The following is a 27,363-nucleotide window of genomic DNA, read 5'->3' as shown; positions in this document are numbered from 1 at the left end:
CCCCCCAAGCATTGCCACGCTAGGTTACATGCAGAACCCAGGGCCCTGTCCATTTAGGCTACAGGCCAGGGGTGTGGGCCTGAGAAATCCTCAGGGATCCCAGTGGCCTCCTTGAGTCCGGGGAGAGGCTCAGGGAAGAGCAGAGGTGCCGCACTGACCTTGAGGCTCGCTGTCTCGGTGGCATCACTTGCATCACGGAGAGGCCGCCCTGCACTGCCTTATTTAACTCTGGGGAAGGTATAAATAGAACTTGGCGCTCTGGCAACTCCCCCCCCCCCCCCCCCCCAGCCCATGTTCATCAACCAAACCTGAGTCTTTGATTCCCTCTAGTGGCTCAAGTCAGCAACTTTCATAACGGATTCTTGCATTTATTTATTCATTGTATAGGAAGTGCCTACTGTGTGCACCAACTTGGAGCGGGGTCCCTTAGCTTTGCCAGGGCTGTGGGATGCTGGTTTCACCTGAGCATTGCTGTGTCTAGTGTTCAGTGATCAGGGACAGAAGCCAGAGCTCCCCTCATAAGCTTAGCTTAGTCCGGTGCACACCAGCTCATTTCCCTGCTGTTCCCGGCTGCTTTATGGGGACTGCGGGAGGGTGGGCATAGACGGTCATTGCTACCACCGGAGGTGCAGGAGGTGCGCCCCAGCCTGCTCACTGGTGCAGTGAGTGCATGGCTTAGATGCAGGTCCCTCCGATGAATATTAGGCACCTGCAGTGTGTGAGGCCCAGGGCTGGGGGCCGTGGGAGGCGGTGGTGAGTGCTTAATGTCAAGGCGCTTCCTGGCTAGTGGGAGCACCAGACCTCCGGGAAGCCACGTGAGACAGGACACGCATGCACAGCAGGGCTGTCCTGCGTGAGCGTGGCAGTGAGGCAGGTGTGGGGGAGTCCGGCTGTCACTTCCCAGCTCTGTGACACTGGCACGTGGCTCACTCCCTTTATGCACGTCCTCGATAAACTTGGAGAGTAATCGTTTCTTCATAGACTTGAGTGTTCATTCTCCAGGCCAACCATCCCTCGTGCTCACGTGGTGGCCACGCCCATTGCAGTGCCGAGGTCCAAACAGAAACATGGTTGAGAGCGTCAGTGAGGCCGGCAAGGGCTTGTCCGGTGGTTCTGAGGCTGCCCCTCCGCTCAGCCAAGCCACCAGCTCCCTTCTTTGCCGGGGAACTTGGGAACCCCCTGCTGTGCTCGGAGGTGGAGCCGCTGAGGGCTACCCCCCAGCCAGCCCTGCTCATCTCCCTCACTTCACCTTCCTGGACGAGAACAGGGCCCCTTCCCTGCCCCACAGATTTCTTGCCGATCCGATCGTGTTGGGAAATGAACACGGACTAAGAGAGGTCGTTTATATGCTTCTGCTGGTCATGACCCTTGGGCTTTAGTGCTGAAAGCCCTTCTCGGGTGGCAGCGGTTTTGCTGCAGGAGAAAGGACTTCACACAAGCCCTCGGGCTGTTTTCACTTGGAGGTTGTTTAATGTTGTTGCAATGCGAATGGCTTGAAAGAGATTGTATTTCACACTGTGCTCTTTTTTTAAAAAATTTTTTTTAATTTATTTCAAAGAAAGAAAGGTAGAGGAGAGACAGAAACATCCATGATGAGACAGAATCACTGATGGGCTGCCTCCTGCACGCTCTACACTGGGGATGGAGCCCACAACCAGGCATGTGCCCTGACGGAATCTAACGATGACCTCCTGGTTCATAGGCAACCTGGTTCAATACTCAACCACTGAGCCACACCGACAGGGCCACGCTTTTCTCTTCTTTTTTTAAATATATATATATATATATATATATATATAATTTTATTTTATTTATTTATTTTCAGAGAGGAAGGGAGAGAAAGAGAGAGAGAAACATCAGTGATGAGAGTGAATCATTGAGCCTGCAACCTGGGCATGTGCCCTTGACCAGAATCGAACCCAGGACCTTTCAGTCCTCAGGCCGACCGACACTCTATCCACTGAGCTAACCACTGGGGCCTCGCTTTGCTTCTTTATTACCGTGTAAGGTGTTAACGTAAAAGCCACTGAAACCTGTAAAGAATTTTTGTGAGTTTATTTGAGCCAAACTGTTGACATATGCCGGGAAGCAGAACCTCAACGAATTGAGATAGTGCTCCGGAGAATGGCAGGGTTACATCCGTATTTATACATGAAATTCATAGGTGACACATTTAAGGAGGTGGGATTAAACGAAGCGGGGAAACCTCTGTGATAGGATAAAAAGTAAAATGATGGACACATACTTAGGTGGGTGCAGGAACAATTAACATGACAAATGAAAGAATCTGCTGCATCTGTCCTGGGCCCAGCACACCTGGCCCTGCCCCAGGGGCTCCAGATACAGGGAAGTCACAAGTTACCCAGACATTTCAAGGGTATGTTATCATAGATGCAAAAAGACAGATAGGCTCAGTTACACTAAAGGTTGACCTTGTCAGTGAAGATATCGGCTTAGGACGTAACTGCCCATCATAACTGCTTTTAGTTAAGGTTTAATTTCAGACCATCCTTTGTGGTTACTTTAGGTCTCTGAGTCTGCAAAACCGCCATGCAGGCCTCTCCTGAGCTTGTCAGGTCAGCATGTGGCCCCTTTCGTCCACATAGGAGATAAAAGAAGATCCAAAGATCAAGCACACCTGGAGTGCCAGACACATCAGGCCTAGAATCTGGGTGGGTTTCATCGCAGCAATTCATTGGTCATCAATTCTGTAGATTTAGCAGCCAGCAATGCCAGAGCCCCAGCGAAGATCAACCGGAAGGAGAGAGGCGAGCAGGAGGCCCGCGCCTCTGACAGGAGGTCATTCCTGCAAAGACAGAAGCTAGAGGAAAGAAGGCCAAAGTGGCCGAATGCCCGTGGGCTAAATGGGTATTGGATCAATGGAGGGATGAGATCCTAATGCGCTAACTCAGAATTTTGCTTTGACTAGAAAGGGTTGAAACCACAGGATATGAGAGCATACAGACTGGAAGACAGAGCTGGGAGGACAAGAGAGGAGGTTATTTGTAAGGAAGCAGGGGCTGCTGTAGAGCCCACTTGCTCCCGGGGGGCATGCCTGCACCTCCTCAGGGGTCCCGAGGTCCCCTGGCTCCGAAAGGCCCTGAGGGGTGAGCTGGGAGGCGGCACCTGTGCTGGGGAGGACGCTAACCCTGCTGTCCCTTTCGGTTTCCGTCCTATTGGAGCCTCTGCTAGCAGGGGAGAGAAAAAACAAACACCAGTATTGTTGACCCCAGTGATTTCATTGTTCGGAAAAACTCTCTAAGCTAGGAGTAGTCGGGGTGGGGGTGTGCAGGGAAGGGTGATAGGACGGAGGAGCCAGCCTGAGGCCCTGCGCTTCAGCACTTCTGGTCCAGGATCCTCTCGGCACCGGCTTGCTGGCCCGTTTGCTCCCACACACGGCCATGCAGCTGCAGCTTCTGAGTTCTCACCCCGGCTTCCTCTTGCAGTGTCCTGCTGTGTCGGAGCCTCGGGGGCTTACACTGAGATCAAGAAAGTGGCCGAGGAACAGGTCACTCTGCCCTGTCACCATCAGCTGGGGCTTCAAGAAAAAGGCGCCCTAGACATCGAGTGGCTGCTCACGGACAGCACAGGGAGCCAGAAGGCGGTAAGTCAGCCGCGAGGGCCCCGCCTCCGCTCCCCTCCCCCTCTGCTACGCCCTCGCCTCTCCTCAGCCCTCCCCTGTTTCTCATTGGGCCACAAAGGGCTGGAATTGCTTTTTGCCTTTTTTTTAAATCTTCACTCGAGGATATGTTTTTGACTAATTTTTAGAAAGAGGAGGGAGAGAAGCATCGATCAGTTGCCTCCCGGATGTGCCCCCACCGGGGACCCAACATGAAACCTGGGTTGTGCCTGGACCGGGCGTGGAACTTGCAAGCTCTGGGTGCACTGGCCGATGCTCCACACGACCGAGCCCCAGATGGGGCTGGAACGGCTTCCTTTATCCGCTGGAGATCGAAGGCTCTAGATGGGAAACTATAAACCAGAGAGGGTATTCGGGTGTGAGGATGAGATTCTGTGTTCTCGGGGGAAGCAGGAGCTGCTGGGAAGCCCTCTGTCCGCTGCCCACCCAGGGAGCCTGCGCCATCCTGTCCTTCCTAAGAAGGGGCCAGAGGCAGTGGCTCCTTCTCTGGTCTAGAGGCGGGACTCGGCCTGTGGGCGGGGCCTGCTCCGCCTCCTCTGCGGCGCTAGCGCCGGCCCAGGTCCACCTCTGCAGCCATGACTGGCACCCTCTGCGATGGGGTAATGCGGTCAACATAGGGCACAGGCGCAAGTGCAGGGCACGCAGGCAATGGTGAACGTGAGCAACTGCCAGCAGAAGGAGCAATGCCAACGCCGCAGCCGGAAGTCCAAGGAGCTGGCCGGGTCTCCTGGCAGGCGCTGGGCCGCCTGGGCGCTCGCTGGGGGCGGGGGCAGACTCCTGGCCCTGTGAGCAGAGCTCACCGGCGCCTGTTCCTGACGCCTGGGCTGGCCTTCAGCGGGGCTGAGAATAGGTAACCTGTTTTACCCTCCCTGCCCTGGCACGTCCGGCCACGGGACCTCCCTCCGCCTCGTTTCCCAGCGTAACTATCCTCCTCCCTTTACCCACTGACTTACTGTTTTAAAATATGTTTTTATTGATTTCAGAGAGGAAGGGAAAGGGAGAAAGAGATAGAAACATCAGTGATGAGAGAGTTGTGGATCGGCTGCCTCCTGCACGCCCCACACTGGGGATGGAGTCCAAAATCCAGGCATGTGACCTGACCGGGAATCAAACTGTGACCTGGTTCATGGGTCAATGCTCAACCACTGAGCCACACCAGCCGGACTGTTTTAATTTTTTGTTGTTGTTGAAAGTTTAGGGATTTAAAAAAATTTCTATAATCTAGGAAAGCTGGCCAGATGTTCCTTCTTCTACAGAACTTTGCTATTTTGCTTCTAAAAAGCGAAAAGTTGTCCTTTCCTATCTCTACTGTCTACTTTTTTGTTATAAGGTGGTTTTTACGAGCAGAAGCTAAGGTTTTCACTGAAAACAAATTACAGGATCCCCGTTGGGGTTTAACCTGCTGAATGGGCTGCCCAAATCGCTGTGGTATCTTGACCCTGTTTGTCATTTTGTTAGTCATCACCCCACTCTCTGTTCTCTGTAGAGCGAGGTCACCTTAACCTGAGCCCATCTATCCCAACACCTTAACCTGAGCCCATCTCTTCCAACAACCTTAACCCGAGCCCGTCTATCCCAACAACCTTAACCGGAGCCTGTGTATCCCAACAACCTTAACCCGAGCCTGTCAATCCCAACAACCTTAACCTGAGCCTGTCTCTTCCAACAACCTTAACCCGAGCCCTTCTCTTCCAACAACCTTAACCCGAGCCCTTCTCTTCCAACAACCTTAACCCGAGCCCTTCTCTCCCAACAACCTTAACCGGAGCCCGTCTATCCCAACACCTTAACCTGAGCCTGTGTATCCCAACAACCTTAATCCGAGCCCGTCTCTTCCAACAACCTTAACCCGAGCCCGTCTCTCCCAACAACCTTAACCCGAGCCCGTCTATCCCAACAACCTTAACCTGAGCCTGTCTCTTCCAACAACCTTAACCCGAGCCTGTGTCTTCCAGCAACGCCTTAGTCAGTCCCGCTTCCCAGTGAGCTAAAGGAGAGCAGCGTCTCCTCTAATAAAAATCCAAGACTGACTCCATTCATCCAACTTTCACCCAAATGTTTTTATTAAACTGAAAAAACAGAGTGGCTTGGTTATGTGGCCAAGTGAGCCTCGGGGTCAGGAAGCCTTTGGTGATGAAAGAAGCCACTGCCACGCTTCTGGCGTCACCCTGAGAGCAGGCTCAGCTCGCTCTCATGTCCAGCCGCATCCTACAGGGAAAGTGGTCATTATCCAGCCATGCGATTGCACAGCTTTGTTTCTGTTTGAAGTTTTTATCGTGCATACAGAGAGCTAGCTCCTGCGGAAAGGTAGATGTGTGAATGACCGTTCATGGATGTTCGCTTAGTCCACCTCCGAGAAGCCTGCGTCCTTCGCGTACTGACCGAAACACTGGCCTCGCAGATTGAGGCCGGATTTCCGGGTCAGACCGGCGGCTTGAGCAGAAGGCAAGAATGAGAACCCTGGCCGAATTTTCTCCGCTGGCTCCAGGAGAGGTGCTGGCAGCCCATCCTGCTCTCTGAAGCCACGAGGCGAAAGGCCAGACAGCACAGTTTATTCTGCACTTGCCCGTGTGCCCTGCGAGGCCCTGGGGTGCAGGAGTGAGGGAGACATCGGAATCCCTAGCTCCTTGGAGCGTACTGGGACGTGGCACCAGTAATCAGAAACATACATACATGTTTACGAGAGCACGGTAGGTGTTGGCTACATGCCAGGCACAAGCCGTTTAGCACATAGGACGTAATTCAGCAATGCTCGTGGGACTGCTAGTCCCATTTACACACCAGGAGCTGAAGCATGAGCCCGCAGGGAGAACGGTGCGCAAGGCCGCCCGCTTGGCATTTTGAAACGAGGCACTCTGACGTCAGTACCACCAGCTCTGCTGCCTTCTTAAATACTTGGAAATGATACCATGTGCTAGGTAGGAAACAAGGAGAAATTATTCCAGACAGAACTAATTATGCAAAGACCCTGATGCCAAAAAAGCTTGGAACTGCTGGAAGTTCTAAAAGATTAAAAATCAATTTAGTATAAACCAATGTTACCTCAATTTAAAAAAACTATTTTAAAAATCTATGTCGTTAAATTTAATAGACATGGACTCCCGCTGTACAGGCGCCCTCTCTGCAGGAGCTCAGCGTAGAAGTAAATGTCAGGATTGAGACAAGAAGGCCATTCTAGATGGACGCAAGGAGGGCCCACTGGCCCAGAGCAGCTGGAGGAGGGGAGAGGGCAGCAAGTGCTTCGTGTAAGACGGTACCTCTGATAAAAATTTAAAAAGCACCTCTGGGTGCTGGTGGAAGGCAGGGCCTGAGGAGCTCGCGGGTCGTAGACACAGGGCCTGGGGTCCTGGGGACCAGGAGCAGGGTGTAAGCACAGCACTAGCCGTGAGCCTGCAGAAGGCGCAGGACCAGAACAGGGAGGCGTGTGCGCATGCGAGGGAGCTTACACGTCTCCTGGGATGTCGTGGAGTTTTCGAAGGATTTTAAGAGCGAAGGGACATATGCATTTTGCTAGTAAAGCCATCACTCTGGCACCGTGCAGCACGCTGGGTGAAGCGGGGCTCGAGTAGAAGCCATATCAGGTAAACGGTTTCTGGCTAGACGAGGCCAAGCCTACAGTCATGGATGTTGGGCTGTAAAGAAGGGGTTAATCAAAATGTAGTGTGTAAAGTGGCCAAACTTGTCAGTTGCCAGGGAGGTGGGGAGAAGAGTGAGGGTGACAGAAAGAAAAGGGCTGGAGTGGGTGTGGTGCTGAACGCAGGCTCACCAGGGCTTGGACCCAAGGCCAGGCTGCGTTTTGATCTGGGCAGCATGCTTCCACCCCGTGTGTGTAGGACGCACAGATACGCAGGGGGCATGTGGGGGTGGTCCGCAGGCTCGGGGATAGTAGAATTTCAGCCTCGATGGGATGACATTAGACTCTGGAGCTTTCCTTCCGGTTCTAGGGATGGAAACAGTAGAATTTCCAAAGGCAGCGAGACCGCCTCCCCCAGGTCGGTCAGGGACACATGGGAGAAACCTTTCCCCTGTTTTTCAGATGGAGAAATTAGGGCAAAGGGTTCCCATCCCTGTGCCAAGCCTCTTGGCCACACCTTCACCCTCCCTCCTCTCCCTTTAGATCAGCAAGAAACACCCTGATCTAAACGGAGAGGGGATGGTATCTGCCATTCAAGGCAGTTTCCCGTTTGCTATGCGGGCCTGGGACCACGGCTGTGCAGAGCCGCTGCCCAGAAGCTGAGCTGCGCCATCTGTTCCCAGAAACCCTGGCGAGCAGGCCGCCTCCTCTCGCTGAAAGGGCATCTGGAGCGGGTCCACCCGCGATGCCATCAGACAAGCAGCCGCCGCAGCTGTAACGCATGCGTTAACTTTACGTTTGTTTGCTGAAGAGGTACCCTGTGCTCATGTTCTCCTGTTACACCCTGACCCGTGGCTTCGTCTCAGCACCGCATTTCCTAGAACTAAAACCAAAATAGGTAAGAGAGAGACACACAAGCACCTGAGGTTCAGTGTATGTCTGGAAAAAACGGAGCCAAATTGCAATCCGTGTCAGAAGTGTATGTGAAATTCACATTAAATAAGGGTTACGGTTATTTTGGAGTCGTATAACCTCTGCTTTCCAGAGATGTGGACCGCGTACATGCGGTTCTCTCCTTTTTCTTCACTAAATGTGAGGACGGGGTGGGAGAAAGGGGAGAGAGCAGTCACCAGGGAAGGCTCTAGAGCAGCCGTGGGCAAACTACGGCCCGCGGCCGGATCCGCCCGTTTGAAATGAATAAAACTAAAAAAAAAAAAAAAAAAAAAAAAAGACCGTACCCTTTTATGTAATGATGTTTACTTTGAATTTATATTAGTTCACACAAACACTCCATCCATGCTTTTGTTCCGGCCCTCCGGTCCAGTTTGAGAACCCATTGTGGCCCTCGAGTCAAAAAGTTTGCCCACCCCTGCTCTAGAGTCTAGACTCAGAAGGGAACCTGGCTTTATCTTGAGGCCTGTGTAGGTGTTGTTTAAGCAAAAATGAAAAAAAGCGGGGGGGGGGGGCATTTCAGAAGGACAAGACAGCAGGATCCAAGACAAAGACACATCAGAGGACGGCACCCAGAATCTAGAAACATTGGGTTCAGGGACTGGCCTCTTCAGAAATATGGGGGGCGGGGGGAGGTTCAGGCTGCACGCGGCTGTAGGTGTCACCTCAGAGGCCCAGCTTTGTTCCACACTGTGCCCAGGATGGGCAGCAGCAGCCCTTAGCCAGGGAAGGCTTACTGTACAGATGTGTGGGATGTTAACATTCGTGGGGCCCTGGTTTGAACAACGCTGGAAACCTTAGGAGCCTTCTGACTGCCGAATCAGAGGAATAAAAGTGACTGTGAGCCCGGTGGGGTGGCGCCATAAGATTGAGCATTGACTCGTGGACCAAGAGGCCCTGGGCTCCATTCCCGGGCAGGGCACATGCCCATGTTAGGGGATCAATCCCGTGTGGCATGCAGGAGGCAGCCGATCAATGTGTCTCTCTCATCGATGTTCCCCTCTCCCTTCCTCTCTGAAATCAATAAAAAATATATGTTTCTTTTAAAAAGTGATAGCGTCCTAGACAGCTTGGCTCAGTAGGTAGAGCGTTGGCCCTGCCCAGGTTCGATCAGGTCAAGGGCACCTACCTTGGTTGCAGGCTCCTCCCCGGCAGGGCCCTGGTCAGGGTGCGTGCAGGAGGCAACCAGTCGATGTGTTTTTCTCACATCAATGTTTCTCTCTGTCTTTCCCTCTCTCTTCCACTCTCCCTAAAATCAATGGAAAAATATCCTCGGGTGAGGATTAACAAAAAACAAACAACAAATGATCATGAGTGCTGACTGTCTCGTTTCCAAAAAGTCCCGTGAGGTAGCTTATGCCTGTCTTAGAATTAGGACCTTAAGCTGAGGAAGGTCAGTTGGCTGACCCGCTGCGCGGCTGAGTGGAGGACCCCATTGAAGGTAGCCTGTTAGGCCTCCCAGCAGCCCTCAGTCGCTGCTGGTGCAGCTTTTTTCCACATTAGGTCCCTGTAGTGCAGCGGTTCTCAACCTGTGGGTCGCGGCCCCTTTGGCGGTCGAACGACCCTTTCACAGGGGTCGCCTAAGACCATCCTGCATATCAGATATTTACATGACGATTCATAACAGTAGCAACATGACAGTTATGAAGTAGCAACGAAAATAATTTTATGGTTGGGTCACAACATGAGGAGCTGTATTTAAAGGGCCAGAAGGTTGAGAACCACGGCTGTAGTGGCTCCTAAGTGACAGATGTTTTGCTTTAACGTGGACTAGAAAATGTCGGAGCGTATGGCACATACACTATTTCATGAAACGTACGCCTCAGTTACATATGAGTGCGCTGGTTCATGGAGGAAAAAATTTTTTTCATCTCTATTGTTGAAAGTATTACATATGCCCCTCCTTCTCCCCAGTGACCCCTTCTATCCCGCCCCCACTCCCTGAAAAATGTATTTCTTAATGTGAGTCTCTTCAAAAATTTTGAAAGCTCCTACTGTAATATAATTTTTAAAAAACTATTGCCCGGCCGGCCGGTGTTGAGCGTCAATCTATGAACCAGGAGGTGATGGTTCGATTACCGGTCAGGGCATGAGCCCGGGTTGCGGGCTCGACCCATCCCTATTGAGGGCCATGCAGGAGGCAGTCAATCCAAGATTCTCTTTCATCGTTGATGTTTCTATCTCTCCCTTCCTCTCTGAAATCAATAAAAAATATATTTTAAAAAATTATTGATTGATTGTTAGAGAAGAAAGGAGAAACATTAACTTGTTCCACTTATTGATAAGTTCATTGGTTGACTCTTGTATGTGCCCTGACCAGGGAGCGACCCACAGCATTGCCGTACTGGGATGTGATACTCAACCAACTGCGCTCCCCTCTGAGGCCTAAAGCAGCTGCAGTGGGAGGGCACCCCCCTCCCGGGGCACCCCCACCTTCCCCCACCCTCACCCCCCCTCTCCTCCCGCCAGGCGCAGTACCTTTACCTTCCTCTCTCCTGAGCTCCAAGGCCCTTCTTAGCCTCTGTAACATTCTTTTTTTCTTTTAATGCGTTTTTATTGATTTTAGAGAGCGAGGAGGGGAGAGAGGGAGAGAGAAACATCGATCGGGTTGCCTCCTGTATGCACCCTTGACCGGGACTGAACCTGAAACCTGGGTGTGTGCCCTGACCGGAGCCCATCCCTCAACCTTTCAGTGCACCAGACACCACTCAACCAACTGAACCACAGCGGCCAGGCCAGTAACTTTCTAAGTAAACTTTCTCTTATAAAAAATAAGTAAATAAAGCTCAGCTGGCGTGGCTCAGTGGTTGAGCGTCAACTATGAACCAGGTCAGGGTTCAATTCCCAGTCAGGGCACATGCCCAGGTTATGGGCTCGATCCCCAGTGGAGGGCGTGCAGGAGGCAGCCAATCAATGATCCTCTCTCATCATTGATGTTTCTGTCTCTCGCTTCCTCTCTGAAGTCAATAAAAATATATTTTAAATTATATTTAATAAGTAAATAAATAAGTAAAGCAGCTAGAGTCCACACCTACTAAGGCTCTCTAATGTCCAATGTAGACAAAGGTATTTCCTGATGTTAGTCCAAATCTCAGAATTAATAAAAAGAGATCTCCCAGACCAAAAAGGGCCACCACCCTCCCACAGCCCACAAAACCTCGAAGTTTCTGGGAATTCCTCACTCACTCTACATTCAGCATCTCTCATTTTTTATGGGAAGCACAGACTGACATTCTTCAAGTGAGTGCTCACCCACAAGGTGCAGGGACATGAGAAAGAGAGAAATAGCGTTAAGTTCCAAGTGGTCCGAGCTCACTTCCCCGCGCGCCCCCCCCCCCCCCCCACACACACACACAAGAAACTTACCGTCCTGCGGAGTGCAAAAGGCGTAAAGGCGTGGGGCCGAGAATGCCCTGCTCACACTTTAAACAAGCGCCCGATGGGAGGAGGCTGGGACCCTGGCTAGGGCCGTAGGAAATGACTCCGATATGGTGCTGGCCACAGCCTCGCCCACCAGCTTGGTTGTGTGTTAAAGGGATAAAAATAGAATAGAAACCTGTCCCTGGCCCAGCACCTCTCCCGGGCACGCCCAGTCTCACTGGGCCACACAGTCTTTAATTAGTGAATCCTGAAGCCCCCGCCCCCCATCCTGCCCCACTCTCGCAGGATTAAACTCCGGGGCCCAGTTTCGGATTAAGATGAAGGCACTCTACAGATATTTATTAAACAAAGGAATGGCCTTTAATTGAAGCCATTTATTGGAGAGATTCACTTCCTGAATCTCCTGAGTCTTGCTTTAACTTTTCACTGGATCCTGCACCTTCTTTTCCTTCTTGAATGTAAGGAGTTAATATTTGTGAAGTATTTAGAACAGTGCCTAGCGCCAAATGAGTATCACACCCATGTTGGTTAGAGAAAAAAGTCCTGACTGAGCATATAGATTGTTGTTTCTATGTCTACTGGTAATCCACATTCCTAAACCCAGAGCCAAGCACTGTGCCTGGTCCCTGAACGGTCACTGGGCAAAGGAACAAGGCCCTTTCAGATTTCATCCTGTGAAGTCGGTGGGATAAGAATTATTATACTGCCTTGGCCGGTTTGCTCAGTGAATAGAGCATCAGCCTGTGGACTTAAGGGTCTCAGGTTCGATTCTGGTCAAGGGCACATGCCCAGGTTGTGGGCTCCATCCCCACCCAGTAGGGGACGTGCAGGAAGCAGCTGATCAATGATTCTCTCTCATCACTGATGTTTCTATCTCCCCCTCTCCCTCTCTGAAATCAATAATAAAAATATATACATATATATATATCAATGATTATACTACTAATTTTCTTATAACATATGAGCAGAAGTCGGCTTTAATTCATTCAAAAAAAAAAAAAAAGACGTGTGATCTAACCCTTTTAGATTTTAAAAGGCGGAGGCCCTTGCCCCATCTGATTTCAGAGCCAGCATCTGAACCCGAGGTTCCTACAGAAGACTCCCCTTCCTTTACTCCGCCCTCCCCCACAACTGGCAGCTTCCATGGAAAAGAACACAGACGTTGGAGGCAAGTCTGTCTGGGGGTCCACACTGGACCCTGGGCTGACACTGTCCACTTCCCGTACCCTCCGAAGTAGCCCAGCACAGACCACACTCAGGAGCAGCCCGGTGCACTGGGGAGCCCTGCGGGCGAATTTTCGGGTGGGGGTGAGGGAGAGGCTCTCTGTTGATCTGAGAGGAGGGGAATTAGGTCTCTGGAAGGCTGGTCCCCGCCCCCACCCTTCCGCCCTCCTCCCTCTTCCTCCTCCCTCCCCTGTGGTTTCAAGTTTCTGCCAGGCCCAGGCTCCGGGCGGAGAGCAGTAGGAAGGGCCTGTCCTTGGAGGTAAGGCTGGAAGCCTGAACAGAGGCTGGGCTTGAACGTTCAACTACAGATCCCAGACGACAGTCCTTTATTTGACTCTCGGGTTGGTGGTATGTCTCTCTGAGTTCTGTCCATGTAAGAACGTCCTGCCGAAACCGGTTTGGCTCAGTGGATAGAGCGTCGGCCTGCGGACTGAAAGGTCCCAGGTTCGATTCCAATCAAGGGCATGTACCTGGGTTGCGGGCATATCCCCAGTGGGAGATGTGCAGGAGGCAGCTGATCGATGTTTCTCTCTCATCGATGTTTCTAACTCTCTATCTCTCTCCCTTCCTCTCTGTAAAAAATCAATAAAATATATTAAAAAAAAAAAAAGAACGTCCAAACCTGCAGAGAATTTTAATAAAAATTTATCTGAGCCCGGCAAGTGTGGCTCAGTGGTTGGGCATCGACCCCTGAACCAAGAGGTTGCTGGACTCTTGGTCAGAGCACACAGAAACCATGGGCAGGGCTCGCTTTAGGTGAAGATAAACCTTTTACCACGAAGTTCTATGTGGGCTCCATCCCGGTGGGCGTGCAGGAGGCAGCGGATCGATCATGTTTCTCTCATTGGTGTTTCTCTCCCTCTCCCTTCCTCTCTCTCTGAAAATCAATAAAGGATAAAAAATTTTTATTTTATTTTATTTGAGCCCCAAAGAGGATACATCTAGAAGCAAGATCTCAACAGACTGAGATAATGCTTCAGAGAATAACAGTTTGGGGGTTTTTGTGTTTGAAATTAAAGGGGGCGTGGCGCCCTCCCTCCGCTGCCTTTCCGGTCCCCTCCCCCCCCACCCCGCCCCTTTCTTTACTTTCTTTCTCCAAAGTTCCAAGGGCCTCTTTAGCCTCTGTAACTTGCTTCCTGAGCCCATTTCCTCTACCTCTGTGACTTTCTGAATAAACGTTCCCTTATGGAAAAAGAAAAGAAGGGAGGAAGGAAGATTGCAGGAAGGTGGGAGAAGCAAGGCGGGGTCAGATTACGGGATGGTTCGGATGACTGCTCTCTAGAGGGCGGTTTTGCTTATTTCAAAGGTGTGTTAACCTAGATGCACAGAAGCCACCGCCAGGCCTTGCTTATGGCAAAGTAAGCCTTTTACTACCAAGTTCTATGCCAGGGGCGAGACTCCCCACCATGACCTGCCCAGCTAGGAATTAAGATCAGCTCACCCTGCGGGTCACTTTCCACAGAGTCCCTTTCCCGCCCACAGTCCTCCTCTGTCTCGCTGTCCTGGGTTGGACGCCCTCACTTTCCCCTGTCTTCTTGGCCTCTATTTCATGCCCTCCGTCATTTTATCAGGTCTCCTGGCTTTAAATGCTGTCTACATGCTTGCTCCCAGAAGCATATTTCCAGCACAGGTCTCGCCCCTGAACATCGTAGATATCTGTTTGGGTATCTAACCAATATCTCAAATGTAGTCAGTCCAAATCAAACGGATCCCCTCCCCGCCCCACGCACTGTGCCCCCAAACCTGCTCTGCCCAGTTTTCCCTCTTTGTTGGTGGCAGTTCTCTCCTTTCTGGTTCATGCCAAAATCTGGGAGTAGTCCTTGACTCCCCTCTTTTTCTCATAACCACAATATACATTTAAATGAAGTGGTCAGTTACATGGCCGGTGTGGCTCAGTGGATAGAGCATCGGCCTGTGGACTGAAGGGTCCCAGGTTTGATTCTGGTCAAGGGCACATGCCTGGGGGTGCAGGAGGCAGCCAATCAGTGATTCTCTCTCATCGTTGATGTTTCTTTGCCCCTCCTCTCTGAAATCAATAAAAAATATATTTTAAATAAATAAATAGTCAGTTACCCTGCCGGTGTGGCTCAGTGGTTGAGCGTCGACCTATGAACCAGGAGATCACAGTTGGATTCCAGATCAGGGCACATGCCCAGTGTGGGGTGTGCAGGGGGCAGCTGAACAATGATTCTCTCTCATCATTGATGTTCATCTCTCTCTCCCTCTCCCCGTTCCGCTCTGAAATCACTAAAATATCCTGAATGAGGTGGTTAGTCTCTTGCAAAGTCCATTCGGTTTGTCTTCAAAATACATTCAGAACCTGGTCACTTCGCATTCCCACCGCTGCCATCCTGGAGGCCGTGCCGCTCCTGCCTGAATCTGGTTTTCCCATTTCTACTCTTGGCCTCCTATAGCCATTCTCAAAACAGAAATCACATCATGATATTCTTCTGCTCAAAATCCCTACAATGGCCGCCCATTTCCCTTACAGTGAAAGCACCATCTTTACAGTGGACCGTGAGGCCCTACGCGGTCCGGCCCCACCCCCGACCGGGCCTCCCCCTCTCCCGGCTCACGCTAGCCGCCTGGCCCTGCTGCTCCTCAGACACGCCAGGCCCCTTCCACTGTGGGGCCTTTGCCGGGGCTCTCTCTGCCCCAGACAGCGCGGAGGCTGGCTCTGCATCTCCGCCAAGTGTTTGCTCTAATGTCGCCTCTGGGGGGGTCTACCTTGACCACCTTATTTAAGGTGCAGTCTGTCCCCTGACCCACAAGCCCCTTTCCTGCTCGGTTATAGATGTCTGGTTCCTGTCACTAGAATATATCCCAGCCTGACCCCTGGGTGACAACTCTTCCTTCTAGCTTCCTCAGTCCTCACCCGAGGATATTTTTCCATTGATTTTTTTTTTTTTTTTTTTTTAGAAAGAGGGGAAGGGAGGGTGAGAGATAGAGAAACAGAAATGTGAGAGATACATCATGTGAAAGATGATGCATCGATTGGTTGCCTCCGGCAGGTGCCCCAACCAGGGTCAGGGATCGAGCCTACAACCGAGGTACGTGCCCTTGACCGGAATCGAACCGGGGACCCTTCAGTCCACGGGCCACGCTCTAGCCATTGAGCCAAACCTGCCAGTGCTAGGCTCTCTTTCATCTCCTAAGTATCCCCCGCTTACCAATTTGCTGAGCAGTGTCTTTGAAGAGTTCACTTGAGCCTTTGGGAGTTGCTGAGAACTCTGTCCCAGAGAAGATACCTCCATCCTCCATTTCCCTCCACCCTCATCCCAGTCAGAAGGAAACCCCTCCCCCCAGGCCTCTGCCCAGCAGCCCTCTGGGTGCTGTAATGTAGAGACAGTAAGTTGAGCAGGGAAATCAAAGGCTAAGGGAGGAGGCAGGAGGAGAGAGGGGCAGGGAGCAGCCTTCAGGAGACCTAATTCCCCTCCTTATCAATAGAGGCTCGCCCCACTACCCCAGCCTGAAAACGTGCCCCTGCTCCCACATACACCACAGAGAGCTGCCTCCTGCATGTTATCTTCATGTTTAGAGCCACAGAAATGAATAGGTGTACTTCTCCTTGATGTCATGTGTCCGTTGTTCTTGTTCATAGAAATGCAAATGAATTTTGTCCAAAGAATAGAAATCCCTTTAGTCCAGTTTCCATTTGAACCTGTTGTAACATCTCTCTAGCTCCACCATTAAGGTTAAATAAAATATTGGATACATTTTTATTTTTTATGTCGAGATTTAACCTTTAAAATTTTTTTATTGATTTTTAGAGAGAGAGACACATCTATTAATTGTTCCACTTGTTTGTGCATCATTGGTTGATCTTGTATGTGCCCTGACCAGGGATAGAGCCCGCAACCTTGGCGCGTTGGGACAACACTCTAACCAACTGAGCTACCCGGCCAGGCTGTGATTTTACTGTTTGTTTGTTTTTTTTTAAATGTTCTTCTTTAAAACTGTAAAGAAGGAAAAGAAATAACCTTTTCCCCTCAAGCTTCCCATGGCGTTTGACCACTGACTGATTAATGTGGGTAGAGGTTGTTATTCAAAAGAAGCTAGGAAAAAAACAAAACAAAACAAAAACCAAAGAAGCTAGGAGGGTTTTAAACTTGAGAACACAGGACCTACTGCAGGTATGAGGGGCATGCAGGAGATTTGGGTTAAATGTATTGACTATGAGGGGCCTCCAAGAAGTCACATGGAGCCAGGAGGTCATGGTTGGGTTCCAGGTCAGGGCACATCCCCGGTGGGGGGCGTGCAGGAGGCAGCAGATCAATGATTCTCTCTTATCATTGACTAGAGGCCCGATGCACAAAATTCGTGCAAGAGTAGGTAGGCCTTCCTTCCCGCGGCTGCTGGCACCGGCTTCCCTCCGGCACCTGGAACCCGGGACCCGGGCTTCCCTCTGGCAACAGGCAGGCACCAGGACCCTGGCTTCCCTCACAGCCCCCGCTTCGTCCGGTCTAATTAGCATATGATGCTTTTATTATTATAGATGTTTCTATCTCTCTCTCTCCCTTTCCCTTTCTCTCTCTGTAATCAATAAAAACATATTTTTTTGAAAAACAAGAGAAGTTTATAAGTCTGTGTATCACTATGGAACACTTGGGAGTACCCAGAGATGAATAACTCAAAGAGGTGGTTAGGCCCGGGCCAGTGTGGCTCAGTTGATTGGAGTGTCGTCCCGTACACCAAAAGGTCATGGGTTCAATTCCAGATCAGGGCACATACCCAGGTTGTGGGTTCAAGCCCCATATGGGGTGTGTAGAGGGAGGCAACCGAAAGATATTTCTCTCTCACATAGACGTTTCTCTCTCAAATTGGTGCTTCCCTCTCCCTTCCTCTCTCTAAAGTCAATAAAAATATATAAAAATTTAAAAAAAAGAGGTGCCCGGATGGTGTGGCTCAGTGGTTGAACGTTGACCCATGAACTAGGAGGTCATGGTTCCATTCCAGGTGAAGGCACATGCCCAGGTTGCAGGCTGGATCCCCAGTAGGAGGCAACCGATGGATGATTCTCTATCTCTTCATTGATGTTTCTATTTCTCCCTCTCCCTTCCTCTCTGAAATCAATAAAATTTTTAAAAATCTGTCTAAAAAAGTGAATTCTTCACATAGAAAGATGGAGAAAAGGAGTTCCTAAGTGGAAAAATGCAATGGGCAAAGGCATGTGATTACAAAGAAAGCACAACTCATTTTAAAAAGGGAAATAATGGCATCTGATTGCACTCTGATGTGAGGCGACTGAATAGAAGTGAGATTGGGAAGGTGAAGCAGAGGTCATTTGGAGGTCACTGGTCTTCAGAGGTGTGGGGGGTCATTCAAGGTTTCTGAGCTGGAAAAGAGCGAATGTGAGTTTTGCCTTAATATTAACTTGGCATTAACTTACATTTTATGCAGGTAGATTGGAGAGGACAGAAATATACAGTAGCCAGGCAGCTGGAAATATGAAACTGGAGCTCAAAAATATGTTGTGCATGGAGATAAGGATAGTGTTAGGTCTGATCAAATAATTGAATAGATACCCTCTCCCCTGGGCAATGACCTTTAGTCCACTTCACAACCGGCATTCCCTTTCGCTTAGACCACCTTCCACCTGCTAAGACCATTTCCTTCCCCTTGGACCTTCCTAGGATCCGGCCCAGAGAATTATCCGCCCAGGAAAATGCCCGCCTAGAGTCCGCTAACACCTCTGACTCCCAGTCCTGGGGGCCGGAGCCATCTGGGGAGCCCGTGTGGGTTCCCAGATGACCTAATACATTTATAACTTTACCCCTTTTGGCCTTGAGTGTTCCTCCTTCGATTTATCACCATAGTGGTGTTGGTTGAAATGAGGGGCAGAATTCTAGACTGGAAGTGATTCAGTAGGTGATCATCACAGCGTTTACTTTTTTTAAGGATATTTTTCCATTGATTTCCTCTTACTGGCCTCTCCCATTTTTTCCTTCACGGAGACCGTGGGTCCTCCGGGCAGGACTGTGCCTCATTCCTGCTTGTTTCACCTCCGCAGGCTGTGAGCTCAGTAAATATCAGCTGAAGAAACAGAAGGTGCAGAAAAAGCAGCCCCTTTTTCAGAGGCGTGAGGGCAAACTCCGGGAGATGAAGAGCTTCCAGCGGGGAGCAGCTGTCAGGGCTAGGTGGGTCAGTGCTGGGTGGGTCAGTGCTGGGTGGGGGTCAGTGCTGGGTGGGGTCAGTGCTGGGTGGGTCAGGGCTGGGGGGGTGAGTGCTGGGTGGGTCAGTGCTGGGTGGGTCAGTGCTGGGTGGGTCAGTGCTGGGTGGGGGTCAGTGCTGGGTGGGTCAGTGCTGGGTGGGGGTCAGTGCTGGGTGGTCAGTGCTGGGTGGGTCAGTGCTGGGTGGGTCAGTGCTGGGGGGTCAGTGCTGGGTGGGGGTCAGTGCTGGGTGGGTCAGTGCTGGGTGGGTCAGTGCTGGGTGGGGTCAGTGCTGGGGGGTCAGTGCTGGGTGGGTCAGTGCTGGGTGGGGGTCAGTGCTGGGTGGGTCAGTGCTGGGTGGGTCAGTGCTGGGTGGGTCAGTGCTGGGGGGGTCAGTGCTGGGTGGGTCAGAGCTGGGTGGGTCAGTGCTGGGTGGGTCAGTGCTGGGTGGGTCAGTGCTGGGTGGGGGTCAGTGCTGGGTGGGTCAGTGCTGGGTGGGTCAGAGCTGGGTGGGTCAGAGCTGGGTGGGTCAGTGCTGGGTGGGTCAGTGCTGGGTGGGTCAGGGCTGGGTGGGTCAGGGCTGGGTAGGTCAGGGCTGGGTGGGTCAGTGCTGGGTGGGGGTCAGTGCTGGGTGGGTCAGGGCTGGGTGGGTCAGTGCTGGGTGGGTCAGTGCTGGGTGGGTCAGTGCTGGGGGGGTCAGTGCTGGGGGGTCAGTGCTGGGGGGTCAGTGCTGGGTGGGTCAGTGCTGGGTGGGGGTCAGTGCTGGGTGGGTCAGTGCTGGGTGGGTCAGTGCTGGGGGGGTCAGTGCTGGGTAGGTCAGTGCTGGGGGGGTCAGTGCTGGGTGGGTCAGTGCTGGGTGGGGGGTCAGTGCTGGGTGGGTCAGGGCTGGGTGGGTCAGTGCTGGGTGGGGGTCAGTGCTGGGTGGGTCAGTGCTGGGTGGGGGTCAGTGCTGGGTGGGTCAGGGCTGGGTGGGTCAGTGCTGGGTGGGTCAGTGCTGGGGGGGTCAGTGCTGGGGGGGTCAGTGCTGGGGGGTCAGTGCTGGGGGGGTCAGTGCTGGGTGGGGGTCAGTGCTGGGGGGTCAGTGCTGGGGGGGTCAGTGCTGGGGGGGTCAGTGCTGGGGGGTCAGTGCTGGGGGGGTCAGTGCTGGGGGGGTCAGTGCTGGGGGGGTCAGTGCTGGGGGGTCAGTGCTGGGGGGGTCAGTGCTGGGTGGGTCAGTGCTGGGTGGGGGTCAGTGCTGGGTGGGTCAGTGCTGGGTGGGTCAGTGCTGGGGGGGTCAGTGCTGGGTAGGTCAGTGCTGGGGGGGTCAGTGCTGGGTGGGTCAGTGCTGGGTGGGGGTCTGTGCTGGGTGGGTCAGGGCTGGGGGGGTCAGTGCTGGGTGGGGGTCAGTGCTGGGTGGGTCAGGGCTGGGTGGGTCAGTGCTGGGTGGGTCAGTGCTGGGTGGGTCAGTGCTGGGGGGGTCAGTGCTGGGGGGTCAGTGCTGGGGGGTCAGTGCTGGGGGGGTCAGTGCTGGGTAGGTCAGTGCTGGGGGGGTCAGTGCTGGGTGGGTCAGTGCTGGGTGGGGGTCAGTGCTGGGTGGGTCAGGGCTGGGTGGGTCAGTGCTGGGTGGGGGTCAGTGCTGGGTGGGTCAGTGCTGGGTGGGTCAGTGCTGGGTGGGGGTCAGTGCTGGGTGGGTCAGTGCTGGGTGGGGGTCAGTGCTGGGTGGGTCAGTGCTGGGTGGGGGTCAGTGCTGGGTGGGTCAGTGCTGGGTGGGTCAGTGCTGGGTGGGTCAGTGCTGGGTGGGGGTCAGTGCTGGGTGGGTCAGGGCTGGGTGGGTCAGTGCTGGGTGGGTCAGGGCTGGGTGGGTCAGGGCTGGGTGGGTCAGTGCTGGGTGGGGGTCAGTGCTGGGTGGGGGTCAGTGCTGGGTGGGTCAGTGCTGGGTGGGTCAGTGCTGGGTGGGGGTCAGTGCTGGGTGGGTCAGTGCTGGGTGGGTCAGTGCTGCGTGGGTCAGTGCTGGGTGGGGGTCAGTGCTGGGTAGGTCAGTGCTGGGTGGGTCAGGGCTGGGTGGGTCAGGGCTGGGTGGGTCAGGCCTGGGTGGGTCAGTCCTGGGTGGGTCAGTGCTGGGTGGCTGCAGCTTCGGACAGCCAGGCCCTGAGTGCAGAGCACCACGTGATGAGGGTCAAGGGCTCTAGGAGAAGTGAGACAATGTCAGACAGCTGCAGCCAAAAAACAAACAAACAAACAAAAACAACCGAAGAAAGGCATCCTCCTCCCCCCCACCACGCGGTCTCCCCTGCAAACGGGCCCCTTCACCTGCGCCCGGTCTCGCCACCCGTGACCGTGACCGCGCGGGGGCGCCGCGGGGTCTGCGCTCGGCAGCCCCCCCCCCACACCCCCACCCCCGCCCTCCAGCCCGCGGCCCTGCCTGCCCCCGGGTCCCACTTCCAGTGACCGCGCCTGAGGAAGTGCGGGTGCCCTGGGGGGGCCGCCCCCACCCCACCCCGGCTCCCCGAGGCCCGCCCGGGGTCACTCGCGCTCCTGGCCAGTGTGTTGGAGTCCCCAGAGCACCCGGGGTCCCCCCGACCCCGCCCGGCCTCCAACAGCAGGTCACCTGGGACCGGCCCGGGGAGCAGCCCGCGGCCACCCCCAAAGCCACGCCCGGCCTTCCCCAGGGGCCACACCAGCCCCAGACCCGGGACGCGGGCTCCCGTGAGCCCTCCCTGGCCCCTCCACCCCATCCTCTGCCCCTCCTCCCTGCCCTCCCCTCCCCTCCCCCTCCCCTCCCCCATCCTCCCTCCCCTCCACCCCCTCTCCTCTCCCCTCCCCCCTCCTCCCCAGCCCCTCCCCTCTCCCACCCTCTGCTCCTCCTCCTCCCCTCCCCTGCCCCTCCACCCTCCCCTCCCCTCCCCTGACCCTCCACCCCCTCCCCCGCCCCGCCATCCCTCTCCCCTCCACACCACCCCTTCCCCTGTTCCTTCCTTCCTCTGCCCCTCCCCCTCTCCCTCCCCCTCCCTCCCTCCCACCCCAGCGGCCTGCACATGCGGAAACAGTGGGGTTCTTTCACTGGATTCAAAACTGCAAACACCAGAGAGGAAGTTGAGAAAGACCCGCGAAGCTTCCTGACACCCGGTAACCGCGTGCCTGGCCCCGAGTGGAAAATGAAAGACTAGCAGCTAGAGAGGAGGAGGAGGAGGAGGGGAGGGGTTGGGGAGGGGGAGGGGGAAAAAGAAACTAAATGAAACATCTGCAGCCAGAAATGCGCCCTTTGGTGGCGCCTTCTGTGCCTCTGGACCCCTCCACCCGTCCTCCCCGCCTCCCAGCCACTATCTCAGAGCCGGACCGCATGCCGCCCGCTCTCCTGGGACAGTCCCTCTGACACTGTTCCAGTTACTCATTTCTTCTGTTTGCGCTTCCCTCCTGACTCCTGCGGCTTAGAAGCCACCGGAGGCAGGGAGAGGGTCCGCCCGAACAGCCTGGTCTTGGCCCGATGGGACATGGGACGCTCCTTTCCTAAGTGCCTGAGATGGAAGGACGGGTCTGAGACTGGGGTGCTCAGCCGGGAGGGCAGCGAGGGCAGGTCTGAAGTCCGGGTGGGGGATCTGCCTGGTGCTCGTGAGGGACAGGACCCAGAGAACAGGAAAGGGTTCAGGAACAAAGGTGGTGATGAGGCCGGGCGACGATTCAGTAAAAATCAAGATCATTTTTTCTTTGGGGAAATCTAAACGCTGGTTTCCCCGCCTGGGAAAACAAAGACGTGGCTGAAGCTCGTGCTGTTACAGAAAAACCGGACCAGAACCAAACAGCGCCCTGAGAGTTTGGAGTTACACTTTATTCACCGCGGCGGGCTTAGGGAAATGAATCCAAATTCTAAGCAAAGCTACAAGCAGAACTTCCCTTTTTATAGAAGAGCCAGCCCTTTGTGCACTTGCTGGTGGCGGCCTTGAAAACTATACAGTTCTATCCAATTAAAAAATGCACCTGGCATGGCATTGGGTGTATCTAGTCTCTGGCCTACAAGGTCAGGCAGCTAAGTTTATCTCCCCCATTATTCAAGCAGGCTAGAAAGCAAAGTTATTTTTTCCAGAATAAGAGGCTGTCCAAAGAATAGCAGAGAATTCCAAACAGTAGTTTTACAGAATAGGGGTTTTCCTTCACAGTGCGAAGGTGGTGGCGGGAAAGGACACCTCCCCGCCTAGTTTACTAATCCCCGTGGGATAAAACAAAGGAAAGCCAGACAGCGAAGCCGCAGTCAGGTCTGAATTTTGTTTTAAATTTTATTGAACTTCTTGGGGTGACATTGGTTACTAAGGTTATAAGTTTTAAGTATACAATTGTAGAATACATCATCTATACATTGTTTTGTGTGTTCACCACCCAAAGTCAAGTCTGCTTCCATCCCATTACTCCCTGATTTTTTTGGGTCGGTTATAGTTCACGTTCAATACAGACCTGAATTTTAACCATTAACTTCTACTCCTTACCTCTCTAACCGCTTCAACTGGACTCTAAACTTTTGTAAGAACGAAACAAATTGATTTTTTTGTTGTTGTTTTACTTTTTCTCCTTCATTTCCAAGCTTTCTGAAAGAGCCATTAATGAGTAGTGAAACGAATACATGTGGGAAAGGAAGGGGAGAGGTAACTGGTATACCAGAACAATGAGCTAGATGGCTTTATTTATTTATTTTTGTTAATCTTCACAGATATTTTTTTTCATTGTTTTTTTTTTTAGAGAAAGTGGAACCGGGGAGGGAGGCAGAAAGAGAAACATTGATGTGAGAGGGACACATGCAGATGTGAGAGACACATTGATTGGTTGCCTCCCCTACGTGCCCTGACCAGGGCCAGGGATGGAACCTGCAACAAAGGTATGTGTCCTTGACCAGAACCGAACTCAGGACCCTTCAGTCCGAAGGCTGACACTCTAACCACTGAGCAACCAGCCAGGCTAGATGGCTTTGTTTATTTATTTTTGGATTGTTAAATTTTTAATTATTAAAGTAAAATGCAAAAAATAAAGTAAAATGCAGTCCTCTAAAGTGATGAAGTTGCATTGAACAGAAATTCATTTTGCCCTGTATTAGTTCACCAGGGCTTCCATTATAAAGTGCCACAGACTGTACAGACGGCTTTAGAGAGATGTGTTCACATCAGGCTCTGCACCTGTCTGTGAAATGGGGACAGTGATTACTGGGAAAAATTGGGTGAGAAATAAACTAGATGTAGCCCAGTCGGTGGTTCAGTGGTTGAGTGTCCACCTACGAATCAGGAAGTGAAGGTTCGACTCCCGGTCAGGGCACGTGCCTGGGTTTCGGGCTCGATCCCCAGTGTGGGGCGTGCAGGAGGCAGCTGATCAGTGATTCTCTCTCATCATTGATGTTTCTCTCTCTCCCTCTCCCTTCCTCTCTGAAACCAATTAAAAGGTATTTTTTAACTAGATGTAAAGGCACCTGGCACGCACAAGGAGTGTAGTGTACTTTGAGTAAAGGGTATGCGAGTCCTGGCCAGGTAGCTCAGTTGGTTAGATCATAATCCCGATGTGTCAAGGTTGTGGGTTGGGTCCCCCGTCAGGGCTCACACAAGAATCAACCAATGAATGCCTAAATGACTGGAACAACTAATCGATGTTGCTTTCTTTCTCTCTCTCAAAATACATAAATAAAAAATTTTAACTATTTTTTTTAATAAAGGAGGAAAGTTCCCTTTAAAAGTGGGGGTGATGCCCTGGCCAGTGTGACTAAGTTGTTAGAGCATCAGCCCACGCACTAAAGGGTCCCAGATTTGTTTCCCGGACAAGGGCATGTACCTGGGTTGCAGGTTCGCTCCCCATCACGGGTCAGATGTTTCTTTCTCTACACCACCATCCCCTTTTGCTCTCTGAGAAGCAATGGGAAAAATCTCCTCAGGTGAGGATTAACAACAACAAAAAAAGGGGGATATGCACCCAGGTTTGGGGTTCCATCCCCAGTCGGGGTGTGTGCAGGAAACAGGTGATTGATGTTTCTCTCTCTCACATGGATGTTTCTCTCTCCCTTCCTCTCTCTAAAATCAATCAATAGCCAGGCTGGTATGGCTCAGTGGTTGACCACTGACCCATGAACCAAGAGGTCACCGGTTCAAATCCCCCATTAGGGCACATGTCTGGGTGGTAGGCTCAATCCCCAGTGGGGGAGGAGTGTAGGAGGCAGCCGATCAATGATGTTTCTCTTTCAGCTATGTTTCTATCTATCCCTCTCCCTTTCTCTTTAACAATCAATAAAAATATATTTTAAAAAATAAATAAAATCAATAAATAAAAGGGGCGTCTGCAAAAAGTTCAAAAGGGGGAAAGCAAGTCTTGCTCCCCTTCCTTATCCTGTTGTTCTTGCAATTCTCAGAGTCGATTTTAATGCCATTATGTGTACTCACTGTGCGTTTCCTTCTTTCCTTGATGAGGCTGTAATGATTAACTCAGATTTAAAATTCCTTCCCTATAAAATGGACTGGTTCTCAGCATTTAATCATTACGACTTTATAATTAAAATGCTACACAAATATGAGGTGTTATTCTTCTTAAAAGGAAAAGCAAGGCCTAGACACACACTGTATTTTGAACTTTCTTTAGAACAGAGGTCTCTTGGGTCCTTAGAATCAGCCCCAGGCTTGACTGCTTTGTTCCACTGGGAGTGTTCCCATCCTCGCCTTGCCTTCAGCAGGGAGGAAGGCTGAGCCCCTGCCTGACACGCCTCGGTCTGTCCCGCAGGTCATCACTTACTCCGGCCATCATGTCTACGATAACCTGACTGAGGAACAGAAGGGCCGAGTGGCCTTTGCTTCCAATTTCCTGGCAGGAGATGCTTCCCTGCAGATCGAGTCTCTGAAGCCCGGAGATGAGGGCCTGTACACGTGCAAGGTGAAGAATTCGGGCCACTACGTGTGGAGCCACGTCGTCTTAAAAGTCCTAGGTAAGGTAGAGTGCCAGCTAAGCGCCTACCTGGGCAAGGGACAGCCACAGCCATCGTGGTACTACAACGTCCTGTTCAGCACTCTTTTAGATTGAACTTATTGGGGTGACATTGGTTAATAAAATATATGGGTTCCAGGTGTACAATTCTATACAATAATACATCACCTGAATATTGTGTTGTGTGTTCAGTACTTTGGAGTCTACATTCAGATGTCACCTACTCCAGTTTGCTGGGAAGAAGTATGTTCTGTATTTTAACGGTAATGAAAGAAGAAAAAATAATCACAACTTTCTATGGTAGCCCTTAAAAAAATTAAATATCCTCTAATATTTGAATGATATCCTTATATTTAACTTAAATCTCTGATAATTTAAATCCATTTGTTTTTTTTAACAGCAGAAGCTACTAAGTACTACTTAATATCTGCCAAATGAATGAACTCCTATCCTTGTCTCAATATTAGTAAAACCATACTTAGCTTTCCTAAAATTTGCAATTAAATGTGTTTCTTCTATGAGAATGATGTGGTTTTTGAGGCCGCCTCTGAAAATTCCACCATTGGAAGCAGCTGCAGAAGGGGTGAGTGCACAAGGGACAGAGCAGTGTATTTCTGGAGGTGATGTAACACAGGGCTAGGAAGCGAGGTAACGGCCCTTGAATCCCCACTCCAAAGTGAACCATCAGGATGGCCGGGGAAACTCAACAGGATATAGTTCTTCCATTGAGTCTGCTGTTTGGGGATCTTTGAGTCAGTACTTTTGTTCCTCTTTCTTTCTTGCCAGTGAGACCCTCGAAGCCCAAGTGTGAGCTGGAAGGGGAGCCGAGAGAAGGCAGGGACCTGGCCTTGCAGTGCGCGTCGTCCTCTGGCACTGAGCCCATCGTGTATCACTGGCAGCGAGTCCGGGAGAAGGAGGGGGAGGAGGAGCGTCTGCCTCCCAAATCCAGGATCGGTAAGTCATCTTCCCGCCGGTCTATTGAGACAACAGGACGGAACTGTCTGTGAATTCTAAACTGGACAGCAATCACCATGTGACCTCAACTACACCCCTGCATCTCTGACCTTCCATTTTCACCCATAAACTGGGACTGTCTTTTCTGTTCTCAAATGGATCATAAAGTGTGAAAAACATTAGAAAGAAATGTACCAAATAAATCCATTCTATCTTGGTTAGTCTCCCTTAAATGTTCACAGCCCTTTGTAACTTCTGAGGATTTGCTATGGTTTGAAAGAACGTTCACCTTTCTTCCCACGTCCCCAAATGGGATCTATTCTATCATCTACCTCATCCTTACCAAATGGGACTAGGGCATCTGGGTAGATGATGTAATAAAATCAACGCGAAAGGCAGAGCCTGCGCTGAGGGAATCGCATCCTTTGTGCCTGCGTAGACCACAGCAACCCGGGCCGCGTGCTGCTGCAGAACGTCACGGCGGCCTCCTCCGGACTCTACCAGTGCACAGCGGGCAACGAGGCCGGGAAGGAGAGCTGCGTGGTGCGAGTCACGGTGCAGTGTAGGTATCC

The 27,363-nt window shown here is 52.0% G+C and overlaps 1 protein-coding gene and 1 pseudogene across 2 annotated transcripts in view; one reads left to right on the top strand and one right to left on the bottom strand.

Annotated features, from left to right (window-relative positions):
* CLMP (CXADR like membrane protein) overlaps positions 1–27,363 on the top strand; it is a 96,914-nt gene that overhangs the window by 65,998 nt on the left and 3,553 nt on the right. For both annotated transcript variants that reach the window (XM_059676798.1, XM_059676797.1), the window contains exons 3-6: positions 3,447–3,604; positions 25,637–25,838; positions 26,624–26,791; positions 27,231–27,353. In XM_059676798.1, coding sequence (XP_059532781.1) covers positions 3,447–3,604; positions 25,637–25,838; positions 26,624–26,791; positions 27,231–27,353 — 651 coding nt within the window. The remainder of the gene's footprint in view (positions 1–3,446; positions 3,605–25,636; positions 25,839–26,623; positions 26,792–27,230; positions 27,354–27,363) is intronic.
* On the bottom strand, positions 5,691–8,305 carry LOC132222031 (small ribosomal subunit protein uS14-like; annotated as a pseudogene).

Source organism: Myotis daubentonii, chromosome 19 (genome assembly GCF_963259705.1).
Source record: "Myotis daubentonii chromosome 19, mMyoDau2.1, whole genome shotgun sequence".
Taxonomy (NCBI): domain Eukaryota; kingdom Metazoa; phylum Chordata; class Mammalia; order Chiroptera; family Vespertilionidae; genus Myotis; species Myotis daubentonii.
This window is presented reverse-complemented; position numbering and strand designations above follow the sequence as displayed.